The sequence below is a fragment of the Bubalus bubalis genome, chromosome 21 (genome assembly GCF_019923935.1).
Source record: "Bubalus bubalis isolate 160015118507 breed Murrah chromosome 21, NDDB_SH_1, whole genome shotgun sequence".
NCBI classification, from domain to species: Eukaryota; Metazoa; Chordata; class Mammalia; order Artiodactyla; family Bovidae; genus Bubalus; species Bubalus bubalis.
The window spans coordinates 54192060-54211770 of record NC_059177.1 but is presented as its reverse complement, the minus strand read 5'-3'; the positions used below and the strand labels follow the sequence as shown (position 1 = coordinate 54211770).

The 19711-nt window shown below is 43.9% G+C and overlaps 1 protein-coding gene across 3 annotated transcripts in view; it reads left to right on the top strand.

Annotated features, from left to right (window-relative positions):
- SEC13 (SEC13 homolog, nuclear pore and COPII coat complex component) overlaps positions 1 to 19711 on the top strand; it is a 38456-nt gene that overhangs the window by 11805 nt on the left and 6940 nt on the right. For 2 of the 3 annotated variants that reach the window (XM_006077482.4, XM_025272350.3), the window contains exons 6-8: positions 14814 to 14947; positions 15289 to 15412; positions 16937 to 17083. In XM_006077482.4, the coding sequence (XP_006077544.2) occupies positions 14814 to 14947; positions 15289 to 15412; positions 16937 to 17083 (405 nt within the window). Of the gene's footprint in view, positions 1 to 14813; positions 14948 to 15288; positions 15413 to 16936; positions 17084 to 17614; positions 17974 to 19711 lie in introns of those variants that run through there. The other variant, XM_044933839.2, reaches the window with a different exon arrangement.

Genomic DNA, 19711 nt, shown 5'->3' with positions numbered 1-19711 from the left:
ATATAGAAACAAGATTGTTTTAAATTGCTGGTCTTTTCATTTTAAATGCATTTCCAATATTTTGCATTTGTACTCTCCTCACAGTTGTTGATTTTGATACCATATTTCTGTGGATGATTTCCTACCTTTATGTTTCCCTTTACCAGTGAGTTTTTCCATTCATAGTTTTCTTGTTTCTAGATGTGACCTTTTTTCGCCCTGCCTAGAAAAAGTCCTTTAACATTTGTTGCAAAGCTGGTCTGCTGCTGCTCCTGCTGCTAAGTCGCTTCAGTCCGACTCTGTGCGACCCCATAGACGGCAGCCCACCAGCCTCCACCGTCCCTGGGATTCTCCAGGCAAGAACACTGGAGTGGGTTGCCATTTCCTTCTCCAATGTGTGAAAGTGAAGTTGCTTAGTCGTGTCTGACTCTTAGCGACCCCATGGACTGCAGCCCACCAGGCTCCTCCATCCATGGGATTTTCCAGGCAGGAGTACTGGAGTGGGGTGCCAGAGCTGGTCTGATGGTGCTGAATTCTCTCAGCTTTTGCTTGTCTGTAAAGCTTTTGATTTCTCCTTTGAATGTCTAAATGAGAGCCTTGCCGGTTATTATTGGTTGCAGGTTCTTCCCTTCCATCACTTTAAATATATTGTGCCGCTCCCTTCTGACCTGTAGAGTTTCTGCTGAGAAACCAGCTGCTAAACTTATGGGAATTCCAGTACGCTACTTGTTGCTTTTCCCTTGCTGCTTTTAATATTTTCTCTGTGTTTACTTTTTGTCAACTTGATTCCTATGTGTCTCAGCCTTTTCCCCCTTGGGTTATCCTGCCTGGGATTCTGCTTCCTGCACTTCAGTAACTATTTCCTTTCCCATATTAGGGAAGTTTCAACTATTATCTTTTCAAATATTTTCTCAGGTCCTTTCTCTTTTGCTTCCGGGACCCCTATAATGTAACTGTTGTGTGTTTAATGTTATGATAAAGGTCTTCCTTTCTTTTCATTCTTTTTCACGGCCGTGACTTCCGCCATTCTGTCTCGCAGCTCACTTGTCCAGTCTTCTGCGTTCCTCATTCTGCTACTGAGTCCTGCTAGTGTGTTTTTCCCTTCAGTTATTGCGTTTTTCATCTCTCTTTGTTCTTTAGATTCTCTAGCTTTTTATTAAACATTTCTTGTGTCATCTTTGTCTGTGCCTCCATTCTTTTCCCAAGATCTTAAAACATTTTTACTGTCATTACCCGGAATTCTTTTTGGAGTAGATTGCCTGTCTCTACTTCTCTTAGCTGTTGCTCTGGGGCTGTATCGTGTTTCTCCATCTGGAACATACCTTGCTGTCTCATTCTGTCCAGCTCTCTGTAACTGGTTTCTGTGCCACAGGGTGGAGGTTCTTGCTTCTGCTGTCTGCCCCTGGTGGAGGAGGCTGGTCTCATAGACTTTTGCAGACCTCTTGGTGGGAGGGACTGGCTCCTACTCACTGGTGGATGGAGCTGGATCTTGTCCCCCTGGTGGGCAGGGTCAGCTGTGGGCTCAGGAAGGCTTGAGGCAGCCTGTCTGCTGATAGGTGGGGCTGTATTCCTGCCCTGCTGGTTGTTTGGCCTCACATGTCCCAGCATTGGAGCCTGCAGGCTGTTATAAGTGAAAGTTTGTACCTTTTGACCTCTTTTCACCCATTTTGCTAATCCCTCATCACCACCTCTGGAAACCACCAATCTGTTCTTCGTATCTGTGAGCTTGGGGTTTTTTTTTTTATTAGTGTTGCATATAAGTGAGGTCATACAGTATTTGTCTTTCTCTTTCTTTCTTACTTCACTTAGCATGATACCCTCAAGGTCCATCCATGTTGCTGAAGATGGAAAGATGTCATTCTTGTTTTACGGCTGAATAATATTCTTCTGTGTGTGTGTACATACCCCACCTGTTTTAATCTGTTGATGGACATTTTGCTTGCTTACATTCTTGGCTCTTATAAATGTTACAATGAGCATGGGGGGGGGGTGCAGATACATTTCAAATTAATGGAGGGTTTCCTTGTTGTTTGTTTTTTGGTATAAATAGCCAGAAGTGGAACTGCTGTATCTGTCTAGGTGGTTTTACTTGTGATTTTTTGAGGCTCCTCCCTGCTGTGTTCCACAGTGGCTGCAGCAGCTTACGTCCTCACCGGCTGGGCGCGAGGGGTGCCCTTCCCTCTGCGTGCTCACCAGCACTCGTCTGTTTGGTAGTGTCTCTTCTGACAGCTGTGCGGTGCTCTCCACTGTGGTTTTGATTTGCATTTCCCTCATGACTAGTGATGTTGAGCGTCTTCATGTACCTGAGCGTCTGTGTATCTTCTTTGGAAAACCATATATTCACATCCTCTGCCATTTTTGAGTTGAATTATTTGCTTTGTACTGTTGAGTTCTATGAGTTCTTTTCTATTTTGGATACTGACTGCTTATTAGGTGCACGATTTGCAAATATTTTTTCCCATTCTGTACACTGCCTTTTCACTTTGTTGATGATTTCTCTTGCTGTGCTTTTTGTTTGATGTAGTCCCTCTTGTTTCTATTTTCTTATGTTGCCTTTGCTTTTGGAATCAGGTGCAGAAAATCAACACCAACATCAGTGTCAAGGAGCTTAGCACCTGAGTTTTTCTCTAGGTGTTTTATAGCTTCAGGTCTCACATTCTTTAATCCATTTTGAAGTAATTTTTATGTATGGTGTAAGGTGGTGGTTCAGTTCCATCCTGACATGGCCACCAAGTTTTCCCAACACTGTCTATTGGAGAGACCGTCCTTTGCCCATTGTATAGTCCTGGCTCCTTTGTCATAAATTAATTGCCCATGTAGGCATGGGTTTATTTCTGGGTTCTCTGTTCTGCTCCATTGACCTGTGTGTCTGGTTGGGTTTTATTTATTTTGAGTTTACATTTTAGTAAGGGTAGAAAGTATCAGGTACATAAGTAAATGTAGACAGTAGCAGTGTTAGAAGTACTGTCTGTCTGTTTTTAATGCCAGTCCCATCACTTCATGGGAAATAGATGGGGAAACAGTGGAAACAGTGTCAGACTATTTTTTTGGGCTCCAAAATCACTGCAGATGGTGACTGCAGCCATGAAATTAAAAGACACTTACTCCTTGGAAGGAAAGTTATGACCAACCTAGATAGCATACTGAAAAGCAGAGACATTACTTTGCCAACAAAGGTCCATCTAGTCAAGGCTATGGTTTTTCCTGTGGTCATGTATGGATGTGAGAGTTGGACTGGGAAGAAGGCTGAGCACCGAAGAATTGATGCTTTTGAACTGTGGCGTTGGAGAAGACTCTTGAGAGTCCCTTGGACTGCAAGGAGATACAACCAGTCCATTCTGAAGGAGATCAGCCCTTGGATTTCTTTGGAAGGAATGATGTTAAAGCTGAAACTCCGGTACTTTGGCCACCTCATGGGAAGAGTTGACTCATTGGAAAAGACTCTGATGCTGGGAGGGATTGGGGGCAGGAGGAGAAGGGGACGGTGGAGGATGAGATGGCTGGATGGCATCACTGACTCGATGGATGTGAGTCTGGGTGAACTCCGGGAGTTGGTGATGGACGGGGGGCCTGGCGTGCTGCGATTCATGGGGTTGCAAAGAGTCAGACACAACTGAGCGACTGAACTGAACTGAACTGAACCATACTGTTTGGGAGAGGGAAATGGCAGCCCACTCCAGCATTCTTGCCTGGAGAATCCCATGGACAGAGGAGTCTGCTGGGCTATAGTCCGTGGGGTCACAAGAAGTTGGACACGACTGAAGTGACGGAGCACACTGTTTTGATCACTGCATTTTTGAATTGAGGGGTCTTTTGTGACTCCATACAGATTTTAGGATGTTTGTTCTGTTTCTGTGAAAAATGGCATTGGAATTTTGATAGGAATTGCATCAGATCCATAGATTGCTGAGTAGAATTGACGCTCCAGCAGTATTCTTCCAGTCCATCTGCACAGATACCTTTGATCTGTGTTTCTCTCATCATTGTTCTCAGTGTACCAGTCTTTCACCTCATTGGTTAAATTTGTTCCTAGGTATTTTATTCTTTTTGATGCACCTGTAAATGGATTGTTTTCATAATTTCTTTTCTGATAGTTCATTATTGGTATATGGAAATGTAAAGAGATTTTTGTATATTGATTTTGTATCCTTCAGTTTTACTAAATTCTTTTATTGTTGCTAATAATTTTTTGGTGGATCTTGAAGATTTTCTGTATATAATATATCATTTCCAAATACTGACAGTTCCACTGTTTCCTTTCCGATTTGGATGCCTTTTATTTCTTTTTCTTGTCTGATTGCTCTCACTGGGACTCCTAATACTTTGATGCATGAAAGTGGCAAGCATGGGCATCTTTGTCTTGTTCCTGATCTTAAAGGAAAAGCTTTCAGCTTTTCACCATTGAGAATAATGTTAGCTATAGGCTTGTCATGTATGGCCTTTATTATGTTGAGGGACATGCCTTCCATACCCATTTTGTTGAGAGTTTTATCATAAATGGGTATTGAATTTTATCAGATGCTTCTTTTGCATCTATTGAGATGATTATGTGATTTTTTTTTTTTTTCCCGCATTTTGTTAACCTGGTGTAAACACCTGGACTGATTTGTGGCTGTTAAACCAGCCTTGAATCCCTGGAATAAATCTCACTTCATCCTGTGTGTGATCCTTTATTATATTGTTGAACTTGGTTTGCTGATTATTTTGTTGAGGATTTTATCATCTGTGTTCATAGTTAATAGTCAAATTTTATTTTCTGTATCTTCGTGAATCAGTCTTGCAATGTGTTTCTAGGAATGTATCCATTACTTCTGCTACCATTTGTTTGCATTATTATTTTTCTTAGTATACTTTGATGAGCTTTTGTACTTCTGTGGTGTCAGTTACCCCTTTTTCATTTATCAAATGAAATTTGAGCCCTCTTTTTTTTATTGGTGAGTATAACTAAAGGTTTGTCTGTTTTATTTATAGTTTCAAAGAGCCACTTCTTAGTTTCATTTATCTTTTTGTTGTCTTTTTAGTCTCTACTTCATTTATTTCTACTCTGATTCTTGTTACTTCCTTCCTTCCACTAACTTTGGTCTTCATTTGTTGTTCTTTTACTGGTATCTTGAGGTATAAAGTTTGGGGTTTTTTGAGATTTTTTTTTTTTTTTCCTTTAGGTATTTATTGCTGTGACCATCCCTCTTAAAACTGCTTTTAATGCATTCCACAAAGTTTGGTGTGTTGTATTTCTGCTTTCATTTGTCTGATGGTGTTTTTGTTATTACTCTTTTAATATCTTTGTTCATCCATTGGCTGTTCAGTAGCATGTTGTTTATTCTTCACATATTTGTGGATTTTCCAGTTTTCTCCTTGTTATTTCTAGTTTCATATCATTGTAGTCAGAAAAGATGCTTAATAGGACTTCAGTTCAGTTTCTCAGTAGTGTCTGGCTCTTTGTGACCCCATGACTGCAGCATGCCAGGCTTCCCTGCCCTTCACCAGCTCCGGGAGCTTGCTCAAACTCATGTCCATTCGGTGATGCCATCCGACCATATCATCCTCTTTCGTCCCCTTCTCCTCCCGCCTTCAATCTTTCCCAGCATCAGGGTCCTTTCCAATGAGTCAGTTCTTCGCATCAGGTGGCCAAAGCATTGGAACTCCAGCATCAGTTCTTCCAATGAATAGTCAGGACTGATCTCCTTTAGGATTGACTGATTTGATCTCTTTGCAGTCCAAGGGACTCTCAAGAGTCTTCTCCAACACCACAGTTCAAAAGCATCAATTTTTCAGTGCTCAGTTTTCTTTATCGTCCAACTCTCACATCCATACATGACTGTTGGAAAAACCATAGTTTTGACTAGATGGACCTTTGTCAACAAAGTAATGTCTCTGCTTCTTAATGTGCTGTCTGAATTTGTCCTAGCTTTTCTTCCAAGGAGCAAACGTCTTTTAATCTCATGTTTGCAGTTACCATCTGCAGTGATTTTGGAGCCCAAGAAAAGACAGTCTGTCACTGTTTCCATTGTTTCCCCATCAGTTTGCCGTGAAGTGATGGAACAGTATGCCATGATCTTCATTTTTTGAATTTTGAGTTTTAAGCCAGCTTTTTCACTCTCCTCTTACACTTTTATCAAGAGGCTCTTTAGTTCCTCTTTGCTTTCTGCCATAAAGGTGGTGTCATCTGCATATCTGAGGTTATTGATATTTCTCCTGGCAAACTTGATTCCAGCTTGTACTTCATCGAGCCCAGCATTTTGCATGATGTACTCTGCATATAAGTTAAATAATCAGGGTGACAATATACAGCCTTGACGTCCTCCTTTCCCAATTTGGAACAGTCCATTGTTCCATGTCCGGTTCTAACTGTTGCTTCTTGACCTGCATACAGATTTCTCAGGAGGCAGGTAAGGTGGTCTGGTATTCCCATCTCTTGAAGAATTTACCAGTTTGTTGTGATCCACACAGTCAAAGGCTTTGGTGTAGTCAATAAAGCAGAGGTTTTTCTGGAATTCTCTTGCTTTTTCTGTGATCCAACAGATGTTGGCAACTTGATCTCTGGTTCCTCTGCCTTTTGTAAATTGAGCTTGGACATCTGGAAGTTCTCATTTCATGTACTGTTGAAGCCTGGCTTGGAGGATTTTGAACATTATTTTACTAGCGTGTGAAATGAGTGCAATTGTGTAGTAGTTTGAGCATTCTTTGGCATTACCTTTCTTTGGGATTGGAATGAACACTGACCTTTTCCAGTCCTGTGGCCACTGCTGAGTTTTCCAAATTTGCTGGCATATTGAGTGCAGCACTTTCACAGCATCATCTTTCAGGATTTGGAATAGCTCAACTGGAATTCCATCACCTCCACTAGCTTTGTTCGTAGTGATGCTTTCTAAGGCCCACTTGACTTCACATTCCAGGATGTCTGGCTCTAGGTCAGTGATCACACCATCGTGATTATCTGGGTTGTGAAGATCTTTTTTGTACAGTTCTTCTGTGTATTCTTGCCACCTCTTCTTAATATCTTCTGCTTCTGTTAGGTCCATACCATTTCTGTCCTTTATCGAGCCCATCTTTGCATGAAATGTTCCCTTGGTATCTCTAATTTTCTTGAAGAGATTTCTAGTCTTTCCCATTCTGTTGTTTTCCTCTATTTTTTTGCATTGATCGCTGAGGAAGGCTTTCTTATCTCTTCTTGCTATTCTTTGGAACTCTGCGTTCAGATGCTTACATCTTTCCTTTTCTCCTTTGCTTTTTGCTTCTCGTCTTTTCACAGCTATTTGTAAGGCCTCCTCAGACAGCCATTTTGCTTTTTTGCATTTCTTTTTCTTGGGGATGGTCTTGATCCCTGTCTACTGTATAATGTCACAAACCTCCATCCATAGTTCATCAGCACTCTGTCTATCAAATCTAGTCCCTTAAATCTATTTCTCATTTCCACTGTATAATCATAAGGGATTTGATTTAGGTCATACCTGAATGGTCTAGTGGTTTTCCCTACTTTCTTCAATTTAAGTCTGAATTTGGCAATAAGGAGTTCATGATCTGAACCACAGTCAGCTCCCGGTCTTGTTTTTGCTGATTGTATAGAGCTTCTCCATCTTTGGCTGCAAAGAATATAATCAATCTGATTTTGGTGTTGACCATCTGGTGATGTCCATGTGTAGAGTCTTCTCTTGCGTTGTTGGAAGAGGGTGTTTGCTATGACTAGTGTGTTCTCTTGGCAAAACTCTGTTAGCCTTTGCCCTGCTTCATTCCGTACTCCAAGGCCAAATTTGCCTGTTACCCCAGGTGTTTCTTGACTTCCTGCTTTTGCATTCCAGTCCCCTATAATGAAAAGGACATCTTTTTTGGGTGTTAGTTCTAAAAGGTCTTGTAGGTCTTCATAGAACCGTTCAACTTCAGCTTCTTCAGCATTACTGGTTGGGACATAGGCTTGGATTACTGTGATATTAAATGATTTTGCCTTGCAAACAAACAGAGATCATTCTGTCTTTTTTGAGATTGCATCCAAGTACTGCATTTCAGACTCTTTTGTTGACCATGATGGCTACTCCATTTTTTCTAAGGGATTCCTGCCCACAGTAGTAGATACAATGGTCATCTGAGTTAAATTAACCCATTCCAGTCCATCTTAGTTCACTGATTCCTAGAATGTCGATGTTCACTCTTGCCATCTCCTGTTTGACCACTTCCAATTTGCCTTGATTCATGGACCTGACATTCCAGGTTCCTATGCCATATTGCTCTTTACAGCATCGGACCTTGCTTCTATCACCAGTCACATCCACAACTGGGTATTATTTTTGCTTTGGCTCCATCCCTTCGTTCTTTCTGGAGTTATTTCTCCACTGACCTCCAGTAGCATATTGGGCACCTACTGACCTGGGGAGTTTCTCTTTCAGTATCCTATCATTTTGCCTTTTCATACTGTTCATGGGGTTCTCGAGGCAAGAATACTGAAGTAGTTTGCCATTCCCTTCTCCAGTGGACCACGTTCTGTCAGACCTCTCCACCATGACCCTCCCGTCTTGGGTGGCCCCATGGGCATGGCTTAGTCTCATTGAGTTAGACAAGGCTGTGGTCCGTGTGATCAGATTGGCTAGTTTTCTGTGAGTATGGTTTCAGTGTGTCTGCGCTCTTATGCCCTCTCGCAACACCTACCGTCTTACTTGGGTTTCTCTTACCCTGGACGTGGGGTATCTCCTCACGGCCGCCCCTCCTGACCTTGAACATGGAGTAGCTCCTGTCGGCCCTCCTGTGTCAGTAGATCTTTAATCCAGTTTTCTGTTGATGGGCGGGGCTGTGTTCCCTCCCTGTTGTTTGGACTGAGGCCAAACTATGGTGGCAAACAGTGGTGATAATGGCAACCTCCTTCAAAAGGACTTAATGCCCGCACAGTTGTATTCAGTGCCCCTGGCCCTGTGGCAGGCCACTGTCAACCGACGCCTCCGCCAGAGACTCCTGGACTTCAGATCAGATCAGTCGCTCAGTCATGTCCGACTCTCTGCGACTCCATGAATTGCAGCACGCCAGGCCTCCCTGTCCAACACCAACTCCCGGAGTTCACTCAGACTCACGTCCATCGAGTCAGTGATGCCATCTAGCCACCTCATCCTCTGTCGTCCCCTTCTCCTCCTGCCCCCCATCCCTCCCAGCATCAGGGTCTTTTCCAATGAGTCAACTCTTCACATGAGGTGGCCAAAGTACTGGAGTTTCAGCTTTAGCATCATTCCTTCCAAAGAAATCCCAGGGCTGATCTCCTTCAGAATGGACTGGTTGGATCTCCTTGCAGTCCAAGGGACTCTCAACAGTCTTCTCCAATACCACAGTTCAAAAGCATCAATTCTTTGGCGCTCAGCCTTCTTCACAGTCCAACTTTCACATCCATACATGACCACAGGAAAAACCATAGCCTTGACTTAGACGGACCTTTGTTGGCAAAGTAACGTCTCTGCTTTTGAATATGCTATCTAGGTTGGTCATAACGTTCCTTCCAAGGAGTAAGCGTCTTTTAATTTCATGGCTGCAGTCACCATCTGCAGTGATTTTGGAGCCCAGAAAAATAAAGTCTGACACTGTTTCCACTGTTCCACATCTATTTCCCATTAAGTGATGGAACCGGATGCCATGATCTTCGTTTTCTGAATGTTGAGCCTTAAGCCAACTTTTTCACTCTCCACTTTCACTTTTATCAAGAGGCTTTTTAGTTCCTCTGCACTTTCTGCCATAAGGGTGGTGTCATCTGCATATCTGAGGTTATTGATATTTCTCCTGGCAATCTTGATTCCAGCTTGTCTTTCTTCCAGCCCAGTGTTTCTCATGATGTACTCTGCATAGAAGTTAAATGAACAGGGTGACAATATACAGCCTTGACGTACTCCTTTTCCTATTTGGAACCAGTAACTCAGTCATCTTAAATTTTTGAAGACTTTTTTGTGGCCTAACATAAGATCTGTCCTGGATAATGTTTCATGTGCACTTGAGAAGACTGTACCACAGAGATAGTGTGGGTTTGGTTCCAGACCACCATAATAAAGCAAATAACACAATAAAAGGAGTCGCCTGAATTTTTGGATTCCCAGTGCACATAAAAGTTATATGTAAACTATACTAGTGTGCTGCTACTGCTAAGTCACTTCAGTCGTGTCCGACTCTGTGTGACCCCATAGACGGAAGCCCACCAGGCTCCCCCATCCCTGGGATTCTCCAGGCAAGAACACTGGAGTGGGTTGCCATTTCCTTCTCCAGTGCATGAAAGTGAAAAGTGAAAGTGAAGTCGCTCAGTCATGTCCGACTCTTAGGGACCCCCCTGGACTGCAGCCCACCAGGCTCCTCCGTCCATGGGATTTTCCAGGCAAGAGTACTAGACTGGGGTGCCATCGCCTTCTCCGAAGTATGCAATAATAGCATTATGTCTAAAACAATGTACATACTTTAAAAAACACTTTACTGCTAAAAAAGCTAACCATCATATGAGCCTTTAGCAAGTCATAAATAACAGCATTAGTAACATCAAAGATCACTCAGCACAGATCACCAAGACCAATGTAATAATGAAAAAGTTTGAAATATTGCAAAGTTACCAAAGTGTGACACATAGATGGGAAGTGAGTAAATGCTATTGGGAAAATGGTGCCAATTGAATTGCTCGACTTAGGGTTTCCACAGCCTTCAGTTTGTAAAGAACTCAACTTCAAACAAGATACAATAAAGTGAGACATGCCTGTATTCTGCTGCTTTGGGTGGAACATTCTCTATATCTCTGTAAAGTTCCTCTGGTCTAATGTGTCCCGTAAGGCCATTTTCTGTCTGGATGATCTGCCATTGACATAACCCTGCTGTTACTGTATTGCTGCCTATAGCTCCCTTCAAGTCTGTTAATATTTGCTTTATATATTTTGGTTCTCCTATGTTGAGTGCGTAAATGTTTACAAATGTTACATCCTCTTTTTGGATTGTCCTTTGTCATATCTAACGCCCTTCTTTGTCTTTTAGTGCGGCCTCTGTATTAAAGTCAGCTCTCTTGGTTTCCATTCGCGTGGAACATCTTTTTCCATCCCTTCTTTTTCGTGCTGTGTGTGTCCTTCAGTCTGGAGTGAGTCTCTTACAGGCAGCATACAGATGATCTTGTTTTTTTCTCCTGTCAGCCATCCTTCCATGTCTAGTTGGAGAATTTAGTCCACTTACATTTAAAGTAATTATTGCTAGGTAGGTACTTCATGCTGTGTTACTGTTTTTTTGTGGCTTTTCTACTTCTTTAGCTCTCTTACTTTGTAGTTTGATGACCTTTATCCTTGGGCTTCCATGGTGATTCACACAGTAAAGAATCCACCTGCAGTGCAGGAGACGCAGGTTTGATCCAGATCAGGAAGATCCCCTGGAGAAGGGAATGGCTACCCACTCCAGTTTTCTTGCCTGGAGAATTCCGTGAACAGAGCAGCCTGGTGGGCTGCAGTCCACGGGGTCACAAGGAGTCAGACACGACTGAGTGACTGACACCGTCACTCTCATGTTCAGGTTCCTTTGTCATTATCTCTTGTGTATCTGCTCTATAGATTTTTGCTTTGTCATTACTATGGAGTTTACATAGAACAGTTCATATTAATAACAGCCTATTTTAAGTTGATAACTTAAATTTGTTCACATTCTAAAGCTCTATATTTTTACCCTCCCCCACCCACTTTTTGTTTGATGTCACATTTTACATCTTTTTATTTTGTGTATCCTTTTAACTAATTACTGTAGTCACAGATTTTTATTACTTTTTTAACCTTCATAATAGCATCATAAGCAATTAATCCACTACCTTTAATATATTTTTATATTATGAGCATAAAACATGGAAGACTTATACTTTTATATGTTTTCTTGTTACTAATTAGCACCCTTTCTTTTCAGCTTAAAAAAGTCCCTTTAACATTTCTTGTAAGGCCAGGTTAGTGGTGATGAAATCCTTTCACTTTTGCTTGTGTGGAAAACCGTCTTTCCTTTACTTCTGAACAGTAGCTTTGCAAGGTAGAGTACTCTTGGTTGGAAGGGTTTTTTCTTTCAGCACTTGGAATTCATTTGCTATCTTGATTGTAGTGCTGGCTTTCCCGGATATGCTGATGTCAAAGTTAATCAGCTTGTGCAGTTTACATGCTGTTAACAGCAGTTACATCTCAAAGCTGTCTTTACAGGTTGGAGTGTAAGGAATGCAAACTGTTATCAGTATGCAAAAACTCAGGGACTGTTGTTTCCATAAGCCCTTCCTGAGGTATCTACTAGAGAATAAGTTTTAGACAACAAAAATGGCTAGAAAGACATCCATATAAATATACAGTTAGTTGTGAAGACCATTCAGTATTAAACTGAATGAGTCCTGGTCATGTGCTCAGCTAAGATAGATAGAGTATAACTATTTAAAAATGGTGTGCAGCACAAGCAACTGGAGATCTAGACTTCTTCATGTTGGTACCATCCACACAAAAACACCCCCTCACCAAAAAAACAAAACAGTGGGAGAATGGAGTTGTTACGTTGCTGAGTCATGTCTGACTCTTGGCGACCCCATGGACTGATACAAATACTACTAGTTATCATATTGATGGCATCATTATTCTGAGACCATCCTGCTGTGTGTCAGATGAAATAAAATGAATAATCATCTGTCAGTGAACATCCTTAGCACCAGAAGTACACTTGAATTAGTTTCTCACTGAAAGAATCCAGAGCTCTTCTGGAAATGGCTGATCCCAGGTTTTGAGGCAGGAAAGGAACAAACATCTTGTTATGCCAGATAGAAAAGAAATCAGTGACATACTTAGACATACTAAGGTTATGTCAAAGGAACCACCTTGAACAGGCTCAAAGTGCCGAAGATGGGCAGTTTGAGTGTAAAAAGTGAGAATGATTGCAATGAACCAAAAGCCATCAAATACGCTTAAATCTATGCCTTCATCCTGATAGTTACTTAATAAAAAAGAATCAGTCATCTTTGAAGAATAACAAGAAACTGGTTCAGAAGGGATTAAGTGTTTATGCTGCCTTTCCTACCTGATCTGTACCCCTGTGGGGGAGCAAATATTAATGAATGAAATAGCCCCTGTGTGGAGTATTCCATGTAATAAATGACAAAGGATAGAATGACAGTATTGCCATTTTGGAATGCCCAGTGAGTTAAAAGAGGCATAAATTATTGACATGGTAATAAAACAGAGAGAGAGACAGTCTGAGGTCGTGTGCCTCCTGCTGAAGGAGTAGACCGTACTCTGTAGTCCTGGCAAAAGGAAACAAACCTGAATCTGATCAGTAAGATCATAGGGAGAATCCATAAATGAGAGATGCAAGAAACATCAAAAAAATGTTTTTACTCACACTGGTCAGAATAGCCATCATCAAAAAGTCTACAAAAAAATAAATGCTAGGGAGGCTGTGGAGAAAAGGAGAGAAGCATCCTGCACTGTTGGTGGGAATACAAATTGATGCAGCCAATATGGAAAACAGTGTGGAGACTCCTTTAAAACTAAGACTAGAGCTACCGTGTGGGGGATATATGTGGGACACATATATGGGATGTATGTCCCATTCCTGGGCATGTATCCAGAAAAAGTGAGAACTCTCCTCTGAAAAGATACGCACCTCATTGCTCCTAGCAGCACTATATTAGCTGAGACGTGGAAACAGCGTCAACGTCCGTAAAGAGAGGAATGGAGAAAGATGATGCGGCACGCACATATACACACATACAATGGGATATTACTCAGCCATACGAAGAACGAAATTATGCCATCTGCGGCAGCATGGATGGACCTAGAGATTATTATAAAAGTAAAGTCAGAGAAAGACAAACACCATATGATATCTCTTACATGTGGAATCTTAAAGATTGATGTAAAACACAGCCTCACAGACATAGAAAGCAGACTTACAGGACTTCCCTGGTGGCCCATTGGTTAAGACTGTGCTCCCAGTGCAGGGGGCGTGGGTGTGATCCCTGATTGGGGAACTAAGATCCCGTATGCGGCACAGTGTGACCCAAAAAAAGGAAAACAAACTTATGGTTACCAAAGGGAAAAAGGGCGAGGACAGATTAGGAATTTGTGATTAACATGTACCCACTGCTATATAAAAATAATAGCCAACAAGGAATTACTGTATAGCACAGGGAACTCTATTCAGTATCTTGTAATATTAATAACTTAAAATGGACAAAAGTCTAAAAAAAAAAAAAAATGGACAAAAATCTGAAAAAACATACATGTAACTATCCCTTTGCTACACCTGAAACTAACACAAGCCTTGAAAATCAACTACATTTCAATAAAAAAGAGATACTGCAATTCAAATACACATTTTTAATGGCACAACTACACTGGTGCCTCGGAATGCGCGTTTGGGTGACAAATGTGCTAAAATAAATAGAAATCAGAATAATGTTTACTTATGGGGAAGAGGAGCTGAGATTCAAGTAGGACACGAACGACAGGGCTTCTTGGGTAAATGGTCATTTTATTTTTTGAGCTGGGAGTGACTGCAGGAGTACTTCAGAGTGATTGATGAATCCATGTATTTACTTTGTGTGGTTTTCTGAGATCTGTGCCCTCCCTTCGTATATTTGGAATATGTTCTGTCTTTTAAATTCCTGAGAGTCCCTGCTTCCTACTTTAAATGCACCTTGCTGAGAAAGACGTGCACTGTAAGGAATCCTTGAAGCAGAATTCTGGGTGGCTCATCCTTAGTTCATTAGAAGAGCTGTCCTGCATAAGCCAGTCCTGAGAATTGGAGAGGAGATGATCACCAGCCTTGGGTCTGCAGAAGCAGTGTCCTGTCGCTGGGCCAAGGGGCAGAGTCAGCATGAGTCCCTCTCCCTGCAGATCGGCTGCAATGCTGTCAGCTGGGCCCCTGCTGTCGTACCCGGAAGCCTCATAGACCAGCCATCCGGGCAGAAGCCCAACTACATCAAGAAGTTTGCGTCAGGCGGCTGTGACAACCTCATCAAACTGTGGAAGTAAGTGGAGTTGGTGACCTTTTTAAGGGGAATCTTCTACCCTGTCTACCGTGACTCAGCCTCAGTTCACCAGAAACAGAAGCACCTTTTCCCCTTCTGCCCATTGAATACTGTCTTCAGTCTGTCAGAGGACATCCTTTATTTTAAAAAAAAAGTCAAAATCTTGCCCTTTCCTCAGGCGCTTTGACTCTTCCTAACTGCTGTTATTTGGCTCAACAAATGCTATCAGAAAGGTGGAGTAGCTTCTCCACCCCTGTGGAGCCTTTGGGGCGGGGGAGGAAGGGAGGTGACGGAATGGTGCCTGGACTCTGCCTGCTGGATTCTCCCATCTCCCCTGCTAGGGAGGAGGAGGACGGCCAGTGGAAGGAAGAGCAGAAGCTGGAAGCCCACAATGACTGGGTTCGAGATGTGGCCTGGGCCCCCTCCATCGGCCTGCCTACCAGCACCATCGCCAGCTGCTCTCAGGTCAGCTCAGACCCATGCAGGCGTCCCACGTTAGTTAATCTCAGGAAGTCCCATCGGCCCTTACAGTCCCCTGGGGAAAGTCCTTGGAAGGGCAGGAGGCTGGCACCTGTGGACCACTGCATATAAGAGCGCTTCTGGAGCCCGCTCACCTCTCAGTGAGGTCTTGACCAGAAGCCACAGTGGCTTTCTTCCACTGAGCCAAGAGCAAGACCAGACTCAGGACTAGTTCCCCTCCTGACCCTTTTATGGAAAGGGATTGGAGCTACCTGGGCATTAAGAGTGTTCCCAAGCAAGGACTAGGATCAGTGGGAAATCCTAAGACCTTCCCTGCTCATGCTTCCCAGACAGAAAAGACCCAGGACAAGCCTTTAATTATATGCAACCACCCAAGATGAGGCTTCCTTGATAGCTCAGCTGGTAAAGAATCCACCTGCAATGCGGGAGACCTGGGTTTGATCCCTGGGTTGGGAAGATCCCCTGGAGAAGGGAAAGGCTACCCACTCCAGTATTCTGGCCTGGAGAATTCCATGGACTGTAGAGTCCGTGGGGTCGCAAAAAAGTTAAACACAACTGAGCGACTTTCATTTTACTCATCCAAGATGAGGGGGCTTCCCTGGTGGCTCAGATGGTAAAGAATCAGCCTGCAATACGAGAGACCCTGAGTTTGATCCCTGGGTCAGGAAGATGCCTTGGAAAATGGCATGGCAACCCACTCCAGTCTTTTTACCTGGAGAATCCCATGGACAGAGGAGCCTGGCGGGTTGCAGTCCGTGGAGTCGCAGTCAGGACTGAAGTGACTAACACTTTGACCAAAGATGCGAGTTAAGCCAGGCCTTTTACATCACTTGAGCCTGTTTCTTGTGCGTGCACGTGTTCTAAGTCGCTTCAGTTGTGTCCTCTGGTGTGACCCTGTGGACTACAATGTGCCAGGCTCCTCTGTCCATAGAATTCTCCGGGCAAGAAGACTGCAGTGGGTTTGCCTTGCCCTCCTCCAAGCCTGTTCTACTTGGTCCTAAATTTGAGAGGACCAGGTATAAGAGGTTCAAATGATGTAAAAGATGATTTTGTTTTGGTTTGTTGTGTGTGTGTATTTTTCTGTGTTTTTTTGGTCGCTTTTTATTCTCTGAGCTTGGCTTTTTAAACACCTATACCCATTCCGTTGAGAAAGTACAGGGCTACTGGAAACCAAAACCAGGAGGTGACTTGGCACATGTGAGAAAGTCCCAGGGAAAATTTGAGAAACAGCAATGTTGACAAAGTCCATCCCTGAAACTGGTATGAGGAAAGGGACCTGGGAGACTCCTGCGCAGCCTGAAGTGTGTTCCTGGGCTGAAGGGATACAGGCAAGGGTGCTGGGCTGGAAATCGGTTGTCAAAGCTGGAAACAGCCAGGAGGTCTTTGGCTGTGGTTTGCCCTGATTCCCTCCCCCTATTCCTGAAAAGGTCCAGTACAGATCCAGATGGAGAAGATGTCACCTGGGAGGATTGCTGCCCCCATCTCCTGACTCGAGTCTTCTTTTCCCAGGATGGTCGAGTGTTCATCTGGACCTGTGACGATGCCTCGGGCAACACGTGGTCTCCCAAACTGCTGCACAAGTTCAACGACGTTGTGTGGCATGTCAGCTGGTCCATCACAGCCAACATCCTGGCGGTCTCCGGTGGAGACAATAAGGTCAGTTCAGTCACTCAGTTGCGTCCAACTCCTTGTGACCCCGTGGACTGCAGCATGCCAGGCCTCCCTGTCCCTCACTGACTCCCGGAGCACACTCAAACTCAAGTCCATCGAGTCGGTGATGCCATCCAACCGTCTCATCCTCTGTGGTATTCAGACCCTCCCACCTCTCCACCAGCACCTAGCAGCCCTCATTTTGCTCTCTGTCTCTATGAATGGAGCATTTAGGCACCTCCTAGAAGTGGAGTTATAAAGGATTTGATGTTGTGAGTGGCTTGTTTCACTTAGCATGGTGTCTGTGTTGTTGCTGTTGTGAATTGGGGCATATAGCTGATTTGCAATGTTAATCTCTGCTGCACAGCAGAGTCATTCAGTTACACATATTTCTTTCATGTTCCTTTCCATGGTGGTTTGTTACAAAATACTGAATGTAGTTCCCTCTGTTCTGTGGTAGGACCTTGTTGTTAATCCATTCTGTGTATAATAGCTTCCATCTGCTAATGCTAAATCCCCAATCCATCCCTCCTGTAGACCCCGTCCCTCTTGGCAACCAGAAGTGTATTCTCTGTCTCTGGGAGGCTGTTGCACAGATGAGGCCGTAGTCATGCGCGTGCCTATTCGCCAGAGCCTGGAATGGCCCAGTAACGATCTGTCTTGACTTGGAGGAGCCACGTTCTGTTCTGTGTAGAGGCCGTCACCGCTGCACTGCCGGCAGCGTCTTACGAGGGTTCCGTTTTCTCTGAACACTTCCTGTATTTGTTATTTCCACACCGTGATTTAAATTTCTGATACTAGGTTGAACATCTTTCTTTTTTTCACAGTGTGAGTAAAATGTACCTTTTGAAACTACCTTATTAAAAGTGGGCCCTGTTTTCATGGTTATTACATTACCTACCCAAAGTCGTCAATTGACAGCAGGTATCATTTAGAAGCAAACACGTCTTTGGAATATGACCCTTCCTTAAGCAGTGGATTTAAAGTTCTTGTTATAGAAAATGATAACAAGCAACCTCCCTTCCTGACCAACTGCGGTTACTGCAGCTTCCAGCAGCTCAGGAAAAGCCGTGTTCCCGGGCTGTCAAGGGGACAGTATGCGCCAGCACACACACTGAAGGGCTTCCTCCTCCTTTCTTCCTCCTCCTCACCCTTCACCCAAAACACCAACCCCTGCCGAACCCCAGCACGCAGGTGGCTGACAGACGTGGGTGGGGTTGAGTCTCTGGACAGACGCTAGAGATGGCAAGCCCTCCACCAAGACCTCTTCCCGCCCAGAGGACTCACCTCTTCTGGGCCCACTCGGTGCGCTTAACGCTCTGCATGTCCCATGCACATCTGGTGATGCGGTGCCTTCCTGAGGGACCAGACACTCAGGTGCAAGAGGGCACCGTTGCCGGCCCCTCCCTCCCAGCTGCCTCGGCCCCCGCCGCCCCAGCCTTGGTTCCCAGCCAGCTGGGGCTCCAGGGATGGACTTTACCCCAGGCTTCAGAGGCCTCATTGCGACACAGTAGATAATACTGTCTGAGGTTTTTCTTTTCTCCTCTATTTTCTCTGGACGTTTTGTTGATTTACAGTGTCGTGTCAGTTTCAGAATGCTGGGTGCTGGTCACCTATGCTTATGCACATCCCTCCTCTTGAATTCTTGACCTGGATAGCTTAGGACACAGGTTCACTGGGGTTCTCTGTGCGCTGCAATAGAGTCTTTTATCTCTCTTAGTGATGGGAGTTTATATATGTGAATCCCAGCCCTCTCATTTATCTGCCCACCATACCCTGCACTAACACCTCCTTGTTTTTCTTTTTTCTTCACTGACATGCTGTTTCAAGTTCACCTGTAACAGTGTTCAGATTCCACCTATTATTGAAATCGTAAATATCTGTGTGTCTCTGTCTGAATTAGATCATTCGTGGGATCATCTCTGGGTTTATCCACATTGTTGCAACTGGCTTTACTCCTTTGTTCCTGTAGATGAGTCATTACTCCAGTGTACGTCTGCACTACATTTATTTTTTACGGGTTCATCTGTCATCAGTATTTGTCACTTTTCTGTTTGTAAAGAATGGTGCAGCGAGCACTGCAGTGCAGGAAATCGTCCATATCTGGTGTCTACAGGCCCCGTGGCAGCAGGTCTCTTTCTGAATGTTTGACCAGCCTCCATAGTGCTCTGCCGAGTAGGTCTGCCAGTTCCGTTCCCCCGGACAGAGTAGGCAGGTTCCCTTCCGCCCAGGTGCTCTCTGGGGTTGCCTTTCACACTGTAAGGATTGTCCTCCTGTGGGTGTAACGGGATTCCAGGTTGGTGTTCGGGGTGACGTCTTTCTGCCAGTTGGGAATGCAGACCATGTCTTTCTGTACTAGGGTTTACCGCAGTGAAGGAAAATCTTTCTCTGCAACCCACTTCTGGAAAATGGGTCGTTAGGAATTCTTTATCCATGAGATACTGGGGCAATATTTCTTGAAGGCAACTGTCTTTTACAGCTCCAAGGGCCTGGTCAATTTGAACTGCCCTGAAACCACGGTTTTAATGAATCATTTGGGGACGTGGCCACAAAGTGGCAGCGTTTCCTTGCCTGGCTGTAGTCACTCCAGCCTCCAGAACCCTAGGGGACGACATGTTCCTGGGCTGTCAGGAG